Source organism: Gymnodraco acuticeps, unplaced genomic scaffold (genome assembly GCF_902827175.1).
Source record: "Gymnodraco acuticeps unplaced genomic scaffold, fGymAcu1.1, whole genome shotgun sequence".
Taxonomy (NCBI): domain Eukaryota; kingdom Metazoa; phylum Chordata; class Actinopteri; order Perciformes; family Bathydraconidae; genus Gymnodraco; species Gymnodraco acuticeps.
The window spans coordinates 3,364,081-3,376,196 of NW_022989894.1; the positions used below are offsets into that span (position 1 = coordinate 3,364,081).

The 12,116-nt window shown below is 41.0% G+C and overlaps 1 protein-coding gene across 4 annotated transcripts in view; it reads right to left on the reverse strand.

Moving 5' to 3' along the window:
- The window catches only part of abl1 (c-abl oncogene 1, non-receptor tyrosine kinase), a 35,640-nt gene that overhangs the window by 15,449 nt on the left and 8,075 nt on the right, over nt 1-12,116 (reverse strand). Inside the window, exon 1 of one of the 4 annotated variants that reach the window (XM_034204147.1) lies at nt 3,237-3,897. The exons of 2 other annotated variants lie outside the window; for them this stretch is intronic. In XM_034204147.1, the coding sequence (XP_034060038.1) occupies nt 3,237-3,321 (85 nt within the window). In that variant the 5' untranslated portion in view covers nt 3,322-3,897. Of the gene's footprint in view, nt 1-3,236; nt 3,898-12,116 lie in introns of those variants that run through there. One more of the 4 variants, XM_034204155.1, reaches the window with a different exon arrangement.

Here is a 12,116-nt window from a genome sequence, read left to right on the forward strand (position 1 = left end):
ACTTCTCCCATTGAGAAAGTCAGCGATGACAAATCACACATGAGGTGATAGTAAGCACCTAGTTTACTATAGTAGACGTGTAGTGTAGTATTCATTCAGGTTAGTTACCCTTATCCCTTGTTATGGGTTTGTGCACTGAAGGGTTTGACAGTTCTTTTTGTATTCATTTAAATGCACTTTGTAATGTGTCTGGTCAAATGTGACCAAAACGCATGATTTTTTTGTTATTACTTGAAAAGTGAAAAAATAGTATTGCTACAGTACTACCACTTTGTGTTACATTGGAGCTCTTTAACTGTTTGTTAATGCACTTTTTGATGTGCGTGTGTCATATGTATCCAATTTTATTTTGTATGTGAGGACATTTATTAAGACTGCTATTATTGTATTCAGTTAAATGCACTTTGTGATGTGCCTGGTTAAAAAAAAACCTGAATATTTGACTTCTGAAGCAAACTAATGTAATGCAACAACTGTGCATTTTTTTCAGATTCTGTTTAATTAATGCTAATTTGTTGTGTTTGTATGCACTTTTTGACGTACCTTTGTTAGATGAACAATGAATAAAAATGGCATGTTTTTCATCGCAGTAATATGTGTTGGTTTAAAATGTGTCATTACCTGCTTTTTACAGGCCGCTGAATGTCTGGCCCAGCTGAATTTTGTAGTTATAAAATCTGGCCCAACTGAATGTGTAATTGAATAGCCCTGCTGTATGCAGAAGTATTATTTGAAGCAACACATTAAGTTGACGAAACACTCAAATGTAATTTAAAGTCAGATCCCCTCGTGTCTTAGATGTGATATCATAAAACTATACGCTTTCAAACACTGTAGTTATTTTTTAACCAGTTGTTCTGTATTCACCTTGCAGGTGGCTTGTATCCTGGATTATATGTTTAAGTCATGGATGTTTAAAGTTCATATTTGTCTAATATTAGTTTACTTTTCATTAATGAAGTATGACGCTGCGCTGTCAGTACACTTGTCCCTGTTTGTGATTGGTCAAATATAGCTAACCCCGCCCCTTTCACATGAACGCGCTCTTAGCTGGAGAGAGAAACCCTGGCTTGATTTACCGAGTTGATAACCAGCGTCGTAGGACCGCTCGTTTGTTAGGGTTAGTTAAGATAACTCAAGCATATCCAGGGTCTGTTGAACTGGCTTCGTAGTACAGGGCACAGGTGGCTGCATAGCAGCGCTAATGTCAAAGACACACACATTATACATTATATTTTACCAGGATGCAGTGACACAAATATTATGGAAGGCTTAGCCTTCCCTAGCCTACAGTACCCGCCGCCCCTGAGTGCATCTCTTGGTTATACATAGGAGAATGACAGGCAGACAACAACAATATGATGAAAGTGAAAAATACTGCCATGTTTTCTTGAATATAGGCTTAAGCTGAGGCCAGAGATCAAGCATAAGAGAAAAAGAGCTCCACTTTTCAAGATGCAGACCAGGGCCAGCAAGACATACCACATGTCCAGAGTTTGGCCTGGTCATAAAGTGTGTGGGCAGCGCATCGGAGCAGCCCATGCCACACATGTCCACTTTACGGGCCACAAATACCACAGCTCTTTGTGAGAGGGTGACGGCACACTGACACATGGGTCATGACAACAAAGAGAGAGGAAAATGGAAGACATATGAAAAAGAAAAACCAGGGTTGAGGTATGCTTTTTAAATCAGACTCAAAGTCCTCCAGAGTCCTGCAGTGGGGAATATTGCAGCATGTCCTACATGAATTACTGGGAAGAAACTAACATAATGATTAAATACGTTTGGAACTTCATATCTATGACGGCACCGCGATAAGCAATAGGAATTCACCCAAACACTGATGCAAGACAGACATTTCTCAAAACCACTACAGCTTTTAAAAAGAAACAAAAACAAAAATGATTTCTGGCTTCATTTGGTGCCAGAGACCAAAAGAGCCCTGGTAGCTTTGATTCCAGTCATCCTAAATAAACTGATTTACACCTTGGATTTAAAAAAAAGGGAAATATAACTAAATACCAGGTAGAAAAGAAACCGACAGTCTGGGTCTAAAACCATGAATGTATATAGCAGTGTGATCCCTTTCCATTATGTCATTTCTAGACCTAACTCACATATTTCGGAGGGATGAGAGAGGAACATCTACATCTTCTCTTGCATCACCCGAGTGCTAGGATGTGGAGAAGGGAGTTTCGAGACAAGGGAAACAAATTCACGTTACATTTGATATGGCTCTATCCATTAAGGGACATTTGTAAACAGATGAACAGACCAGAGCCAAATGGAGCCAACTAAACTTTACAACCACCATTTTCATAATTTAGCATAACAACAAAAGTGTCGTAAAAAGTTGCATTACCCTGCTTGTACGCCATTCTGATCACATCAAATGGCTAACGTTGATATAAATAAAAATGAGGCCTTCAGCTCTGATGGAGGAGTTTAGATCAGAAAGGTTTTAGTTTGGGGTGGAACATCTTAGCATGAGATTTGCAGTGCCTTGTACCATAAGGTCTGGAAATAAGAGGCTCTTTATCACTGTCATCCACTTCAGTGGGGAGCGTACCAGGACTATTAACTCCATTAAATCATGTGGTTGCGCAATCTTTGGCACACAAGTCTTCACAGAGTCTTCCTTTGCCAATCAATTACTATGTTGATCATGAACAGACTGGATGTTCCTGGATTTCTTCAAACTCCCCTTGTGTCCCCTTTATACATCACGGGCGAATCAATTACCCACTTTAACTGTGACCAGCACTGTGTAATTAGAAGTAATGGAAAATGAGAAATTGCTAGTGTGCGTACTACAAAGAGTGTGTGGAGTATATAGATCTACTTTATCTAAAGACTAAAGATCCAAGTAGTGGAACATGGAGAACTGAAAAGGAAAGCGCAGATTGAGATTAGATCCCCTCTCCTCATAAACAAGAGTTAAGTGGGACATGAGCAGGAGTCAGATTTCCTTGTATTCTCTTCTCCGTCTCTTTTTCCACTTCTTTCCTCTTCAGCTAGCCAGTGTGTCTGGCCTCCCTCACCCTCCCCTGTGCTCACTCTCTGCTTTCCCCTCCCCATTCTTCTGTTTCCACTGTGCAGAAATCATTGTTGAGCCTCTTCTTTCTGTGTGACATCTCTACTTTACCTTTTGTTTATACTTCTCCAAAGTAAACTTTCAAATCACGGTCCGAGCTAAAAGAACAACCCTTTCAACTCGCACAACGTTTTCTTACCTTCCAAGTAACAGCTGGAGGAGGACGAGAGGCCCTTCTTAGATTTACACCCCACCAATTTCAGGCATATCTCCAACATTTTCATTTGCTTTCTTTCCCTTCCCGCTTGAAAATGTTGTTGCTTGTTCAAATCAGAGGTCCCTCGAACGCTCTGCCTCTACATGTGTCCAACAAAAGGAAAAGTTCAAACGCAAGAGTTAAACTGAAAAAAGGCACCAAGGGAAAGTAGGTGTTCAAATATACTGCTTTTCTTTTCTTCAGTCCTCTCAGAAAGTGTTAATCATCTTTTCTCTTCACTCCTTGCCGAAACAGAAAAAGCAGAGTCCGCTGTCCGGCAAAGTCTATCAACTTTCTCTTCTGAGCGTCTCCATGTTTTTTTTCTCCCTCTTTGGCTTTTGGGCTCTTGGTTAGCTCCACTTTGTTGGTGGGTAAAACGGCTCTCCAAAAGCATGGGTTTGGTCCGAAAGCTTGCTCCAGATGTAGATGTGTCAGTTGAGTGGGCAGTAGGGCAGTCTGCTCGGTGCCATTCCTCGCTCCGGTCCCCTGTGTGAGTGTGTTTCTGAGGCACAGGGACTACTCCTGCTACAGCTGCCAACAAAGGGCCTCTTTCAGGCTCAGCCCGCTGCACTCAATGACATCAGCTGAGCCCTCCCACCTCCAGCAGCAGCACACACAATGAGAGGGAGAGACCGCTTCCACATACACAAGCACTCTCCAAGAGGAATATAAACAAGAGCACACCGTTGCCTTAAATTCATACTAACAAGTGGAACAAGTCCTGCAGAGGTCTTATATGAAACTTTGATTGGAGTTTTGTTTCAGTATGGACCCAAGAAAAAAAAAGTTCTTCCCTTCTGTTGAAGTCATGAGATGATTACAAGAAGCCCCTCCTCCAACTTGTTCACCCCCCTCCCCCCTCTTTCTCTGCTCGCTCTTCTTTTTGACTACACTTTTCCCCTCTCATCATTCAGAAATGTTTACAGGTTGAAGAAATGCAGTTCTGGAGGAACATGACTGGGTTGTTGATGTAGCTAAAGCTGTCAATCAAGAGAAAGAAAGGAAAGTATAACCCTAAGCACTCTACTGTTGCATCTCAAATCGTACATGCATACGAAGAAAGCAATATATGCTTATGTTGATTTATCAGGATATTGTTATTTTGTGTTATAGTATTGTTGGCTGTCCGTCCACTGAAGATTGAAACCACTAAAAAAGCAGTTTCACAGACTGTCTGACAGATATTGTTCCATTCACTAACAAACATCACCCAGAGATAAGAAGCCCAGTCAAAGGGATGATTAAATACTGATGGGAAGCCGGCTTGATGACACAAATAGCACGAGTGCCAAACCAGATCACTGGCTGACCTGGTCATTGGAATTTCCAATGACGGAGTGCAGAATGGACTAATAACAAGGTTCAATAGCTTTAACAGTTTTTGTTTACATCTTGAAACATTAAGTGTTACTAGGGACATCTTAGTATTCATCCAAGTATCCATTTTTGTCCGAAACAATTTTACTGGTACAGTACATGTTTCTGAAGTCAAGCTAATGTATGTACAACAGATAAGACAAGGAGAAATCTTAGGAGAGTAGAGTATAAAGGGGGGGGGAATACATTTTGTTTAAAAGGTTATATGTGTCAGAGCAATGAGCTAGTCTTACATTGCCATACATGTATGAACAAGTTTGATAATGCTTGGCATGTACTCAGATTTTTTTTAATATCATTATAATGCTTGTTTTATAGGACACTTCTTACATTCAGAAAGGTCCAACAATTGAAGAAAGGCATAGAGTTTAAAAAAGGTCCTCTGAACTTTTTCTAAATAGATAGTTAGCGGACAATATTAAGATTTATATTTTGAACTGTGAGGAATCCAAAAGACTGTAAATCAACGGGGACATTACAGACTTGACATGGGCTCGCTAAACACATCAATTACCCAAAGTGATATGCTTGTCTGCTTGGTGTGGGAAGTAATTATTTTACTGTTTTATTAGCATCTATGGGTATTCATAAACATAGCTCAGTATCAGTCGCCTTGCAAAAAATGACCTCAATGTTGTGAACATCCAGTCACATGGCACCAAGCCCTCCATCATCGCTGGTATGGCAAACATTTGTGTTCCTCTCGTGCACTACCCCAAAAGCCAATTAAGAAGAAATGCAGTCTTCCTCAAACTCTGAGAAATGCCCATTAACTCACCGCAGTCACAAAGTGTTGAGGAGATGAGAGGATGAAGGGAAGAGGAGAGGGGCTATAAAAAAAAAAAAAAATGGAGGAGGAGAGAGGAAAAAAGGTTGCAGATGGAGAAACATGAAGCACATTGTTTGGTAGTGAGCTCATAGGAGAATTGCTCGCTCGCGTTTTATAATCCGGGGCCGTGTATGTTAACAGTTAGCTGACGTACATCCACCCACGGGATGGATTTTGGCCCTTTTCCTTAAGAAGTACCCCCTCCTGCTTTTCTGATTCCAGAGAAAAGGTTGAATACCCAAACTGAGGCAGCAACTGTGTAACAATTCAAACTATAATGGTGTTATAGCATTTAAATAATGTTAACATGAATCAATATTTTCCATATTTGACAAGTCACATAACCATTTCATCATATATGAAATCCTAACTATCAATTATGAACTAGGCATTACTTTTACACTTTGCATTTTAACCAGAACTCCCTGAGCGACAATGCCACCAAATAATTCATATGATCACAGGATGAAATGCTACTGACATCTGCTATGAACATTTTGACATGTGGCAAGGCAATGAGGGAACATTCCACTTGTATGATAAATGCATGCTTGGTAAGAAGATATTGTCTTTAGGCTACATTTCAATACGACAATGATATTCGAGCGCTGTCCTACCCACTCCAGTCATACAAACCCTCATAATATAACAAATGTAAGCCAGTTAGGTTTATAATAGTAGCAAATTCTGAATTGCACATTGCCTAAACCCAGCAGCCGCAGCAATATGTAACAGTCCAGCGTACTTAAATATCAGACACTCAAGAACCAGGTATGTTAGTGAGTGTGTGTGTGCACATGTGGCTGTTTACTCAGGGCCCTCTGGAGAATGCAGCCAGGGTGTCAGAGGCGTGCAGTCCAGCACATGAGGTTAAGGGCTTTGGACGTAATTCTCCATTTAGTGTTGTCCACAGGGAGAGAGCCCACTTAAAAACAAAACGCCGGCTGCTTCGGTTCAAGGTGAACGGCACTAGCGTCACCCTGAGGTGGTAATATGTTACTAATGTGGACAACACTAAATCAAACATAGAAGCAATCATGCAATGGTTTTAATATATTCAGCCTATTGTGAAGAGAAAATGCAAACAACGTTCTCTACGCCAATTCTCTCTGGGTTTTTCAAGAGCGGTTTTCCAACTGTATTTTACATGGAAACAGTGTAACTGACCCAAAGGCCATTAAACACATTTTATGATGAAATCCACTTTATGTGCATGCTTTTGCGTATCTGTTCTCATAGAAACTCTCTCGCCAAATCCTGCTCATTTGAGGTGACCCGTTAACAATCCACTGTCAGCTCAGCTTTACAACAATCTTCTATACAGACACCCGGGGAAGGTCTGCTAGCACGCACAGCGGAGACAGAGGGAGGTAAACCCAGACGACCTATTGGAACAGGACTGGAGGAACAATTTGATCATGGATACAACATAGGGCAACACAAACCAGGTGACTAAGCAGAGCCTTTGCTCATTTCTCCGCACGATAGACGGCTGTAGGCCCAGACAAAAGTATGCAGTGCCAAAAATATTCAAACCGGCAGAGAATAGAAATGTATGCATGCTAGACGAGAGTTTAAATTCCATACTTTGAGAAAACAGAAAGCCAGGTCAAATGCACACAGCTATTCATCACTTGCCAGGAATCAAATACTACACTAATCATCGTGTTGAAGGGCGGAAATTAAGAAGGCGAAAGAGTGCCCAGACAAATGAGGTCTACTCAGGAATAGCAACCTGTGTGTGTGAGAAGAGAGGGTGCTAATCCAGACATTTTCAGAATTTAACAACTCAATTTGTGAGCTGGAATGAAAGACAACTTTTTTATATTCCATTGTTTTAAGACAGTGCAGACAAGGAGAGCCAAACTGTTTCAGGAGGGAAAGAGAACGCAGAAAAGAAAAGGCGTAGGACTTTGGGTTTGCAATCCTACAGCCATCGAAAGAGACAGCTAGTGCTAAAGCTAATGCTATCACCTTGGGTGTTATTCATCGATTCAACAGCATACACAGATTACACCTTAATAAGAGCAGACAGACACAGTACACAGGGAAGAGAGTCTGTTTTTATAGACTATCAACCTTAAATGTCTTTGAGATGTTATCAAGATGCCTGTGGAAAGACCCCATTTGTCTGTATGTCCATTGGGGTGCAAACAGAAACAGATACATAGAGGAGTGACTCTATGAGGCTCTCGGGCCGCAGCAGTGGAGCTGCTTCGGTTCTTCATTGTGTTTAAGTGGATCCAGATGCAGCTAGCATAGCAGGCCTCCTCTTATAGCGCTATGAAGAGAAGCTTAACACAACACAAAGGCACAAGACAGCATACCAGTACTGTATGGACTGGAGTGTGAGGAGAAGAAAACACAAAATAATGCATCTGACCGGGTGATGTCTAGGTGGATAGGGTGTCCTGCTTTCTCAAAGTCTCTTTGGACTTGTATCCTGTAATCTGCGTGGGGAAGCTCTCTGACCAAGAGGGCCCATAAAAGGCTGAATTGTTTCACCAAAAAGACAGAGCTGGCATCCTAGGTAGCAGGTTGTCTGAAGAGAAAACAACAGCTGTGTCTGGAGCTGTGGCTGCCTGCTCAGGCATGGAGAAAGGAACAGGGGGTGTTTTTCTGTGTGTGTGAGTGTGTGTGTGTGTGTGTGTGTGTGCAGTGACCCGCGTGGTGAAGAGCTGCTGCTCTGCATTCCTAACCCAACTTGGAGGTTCTCTGTATGCATGCGAGTGTTGTTGTTGTTGTATATACGGTATATGTGTAGGATGGAAGGATAAACAGCAAAGAGAAAGCGGAAGTGCACGTCCGGTCGGCCTCTTATTGTTCTGACTGGAGGTTAGGATTGACAATGCATGTGAAGAAAATGTACATTAAAAAAAAAAACTAGACACATTTTAAAGAATGTATCAGTATATCCAAATAATAAACATATACAAGAGTTCTTAATAAACATTAAGTATTTTCTTGTCAGAAACTGGGCTATCACAAGCCTGGATTGCATAACATCAACACTGTTGCACACACTGAAGTGAATCCAAATAACAAAATCCAGGGTGAGAGTGGATGACTCAACAGGACTGTTTGTTCTTAGCAGATATGCTTACACTTTCCATTGTTCTGCACAAAACACTGTACCTTATGTATATGGAGAAACCCTGGTTTTACCTTGTTCTTTTTCTTACTTGTTTGCATTTCCCCCCTCCTCAAGCTAACTTCATTACAAGTAGACGATCATTTCTCAGTTTTTCATATTTAAAAGTTTATTTGAGCATGGTTATAATTGTTTCTAAACTGTAAAATATTATCAAAACAAGATAAACAGGTATTGTGCTTCTTTTTTATTTTGTGGAATAACCTATCACATGTATCTAAATTTACTACGCATCATTTGATACACATTATTTTGTAAAACAGAGTACACGTACAGTATAATGCAACATGACAGCTAACACAGGGCAGCTAGATTTCAACCAGTCATAGCATCCACTAGTTGATGATAGCAGAACAATGATTTAAAACGTCATAACGCCCATGTAACCATAATCACATGAATTCATTCCGCTTAAAATCCTCTAAAACAATGTGACCAATGCTTGCTGCTTACATTGTTTACTGTTTTTCTGTGCTCCATTGTCTCTTTTAGCCTGTTGCTAGTTTTTGCTATTGTTTCCCATGTCTATAAAACTGTTCTAGGAAATGTAAAATGCACATAAAAAGGCCTTAAAATGAGAGCAAGACAAAGAGAGAGAGAGAGAGAGAGAGAGAGAGAGAGAGAGAGAGAGAGAGAGAGAGAGAGAGAGAGAGACAGACAGACAAAGGGAAAGAAAGACAAAAAGAGGAAGGAAGAACATTAGAAGAAAGAAGGGAGGGAGGGAGGAAGGGAAGGAGGGAGGGAGGGAGGGAGGGAGGGAAGGGGATTGCACCAGTTATTTGAGGGAGGAATGCACAAGAGGTCGCATTCTTCACTCCACTGCTGTGGCTTGCCCTATGTTCAACTCTCTCTCTCTTTCTCTGTGTAAAATGGGTAATATTACTCAACACCCCTCTGGTGAAACAGATCACATGCAGAGAGGCAGAGGATGAAGAAGCGTTAGGACAGGAAGCTATTGGCCCATCATACTGATCATACAGGGTGCCATTTGGACAATAGGCCTCTTTAATGAGCAACATGTTGACATGTCACAGTAGAAAGAGCAGAGGTACAAATAATACCATAAACAATGCTGAATGCCATTAAGCTGCTTTAGTTTCAGGGCATAATGTCAGTATCTCGTCTTCTTTTGCTTCAAATAAAAAAATTGAAATGTCTACCATGGACGGCAGCAATCAATATAAAATACTGCCACAACAAACAAAATCGACAAATCATTTGCAAAGCATTCGTCCGTTCCAGTCTTATAATACATTGGTTTCGAACGTATGAATCTATTTATCACAATGACTAATGGGGCTTTAGCTTCAAAAGACCTAGTTGTCATTAGCACAGTTGTAAAACCTTCATAATTGTGCCTCCTCAGTGTTAACCAGTCTTGTCTTGACAGGACAAAATAAGACAGACAAAATAGATGAATCTGTCTCTTGTTTTCTGTGGCAAACGTCAAGGTTATACAGTGGGGCAAAAAAGTATTTAGTCAGCCACCAATTGTGCAAGTTCTCCCACTTAAAAAGATGAGAGGCCTGTAATTTTCATCTTAGGTATACCTCAACTATGAGAGACAAAATGAGAAGAAAGAAAAAAAAAAAAAAAAGAAAAAAAAAAAAAAATCCAGAAAATCACATTGTCTGATTTTTAAAGAATTTATTTGCAAATTATGGTGGAAAATAAGTATTTGGTCAATAACAAAAGTTAATCTCAATACTTTGTTATATACCCTTTGTTGGCAATGACAGAGGTCAAACGTTTTCTGTAAGTCTTCACAAGGTTTTCACACACTGTTGCTGGTATTTTTGGCCCATTCCTCCATGCAGATCTCCTCTAGAGCAGTGATGTTTTGGGGCTGTCGCTGGGCAACACGGACTTTCAACTCCCTCCAAAGATTTTCTATGGGGTTGAGATCTGGGTTGCGTTCCGATAATCCAAAAATTAGCTCCTAAATCCAAAAATTAGCTCCTAAATTCTAACCCTATCTCCTATTCCTTGACCTCTGAGTGAAACGTCACGGGGTTAAGGGATAGTGGATAGGAGAATTCAAAAGGACTTAGGAGAAGAGACCGCGGTACTTTAGAGAATCCGAATGCACTTTCACTATCCGACTGTTTATGATGCGCCAGCGGACGTCATTGTGTGCGTCTGCTGCTGTGGGGAAACTATGGAAACTACAGTTTTCTATACAGCGGACTACAACATGGATGTTTAATAAGAACGAGGGACTACTGTAAACTCATCTAGAGACTCTGCACCGTGCTCTGATGCTGTTGCTTTATGAACGTGGACAACAGAGAAACATATTCTTCATGACCAAAGTTGGAATTGAAATAAAAAAGGAAAGTGAAACTTATGCTCGTCACCCTCTCCCTCCGGTCCACATTAATACAAATGATCCCAATACGTATGATTGTATGAACTATGAAAAGATCTTAAAATCAATACAAATGTATTTATTATAAACGTTAGTCCTTAACATCTATCACTGTGTATATCACCATTCAAACATCTTTTAAAGGTTGAACAAACCCCACACAGCTCAGTAAAGACTGTGAAATGTTGACTTTATTGATAATTTCAGTAAAAACTAACGTTCATATTTCTCTTTTTGATTATAATACTGATGAACGTTCAAAACAAAGCACTTTGGCAACTTACCACATACGTTTTAAAATGCGTAATAAGCACCGTAACTTTCATGATATAATTTCTCCCATTATCGTTTGTGTCCGTGAACGACTGTTGTGTGACGGCAAATGCTGCGGCTGCAATGCATTGTGGGGCAGCATTTTCTCCTCTCCTTTCGGTAAGGGAGGTCCAGTGGTTCCTAAGCTAAAGGAGGTTATAAAGGAAGTTTGAAACCTCCTTTCCTTTCATTTGGAGAATTGGAACGGCACTTATCATGGCTGCCAGTGACGTACTTCCGGGTCATTTCACTTGGTTAGGAAGGTTCCTAAGCTAAATGGACTATTGGACTGGGCCCCTGGAGACTGGCTAGGCCACTTCAGGACCTTGAAATGATTCTTACGAAGCCACTCCTTCGTTGCCCGGGCGGTGTGTTTGGGATCATTGTCATGCTGAAAGACCCAGCCACGTTTCATCTTCAATGCCCTTGCTGATGGAAGGAGGTGGTCACTCAAAATCTCACGAGACATGGCCCCATTCATTCTTTCCTTTACACGGATCAGTCGTCCTGGTCCCTTTGCAGAAAAACAGCCCCAAAGCATGATGTTTCCACCCCCATGTTTCACAGTAGGTATGGTGTTCTTTGGATGCAACTCAGCATTCTTTCTCCTCCAAACACGTCTAGTTGAGTTTTTACCAAAAAGTTCTATTTTGGTTTCATCTGACCATATGACATTCTCCCAATCCTCTTCTGGATCATAAATGCTCTCTGGCAAACTTCAGACGGGCCTGGACATGTACTGGCTTAAGCAGGGGGACACGTCTGGCACTGCAGGATTTGAGTCCC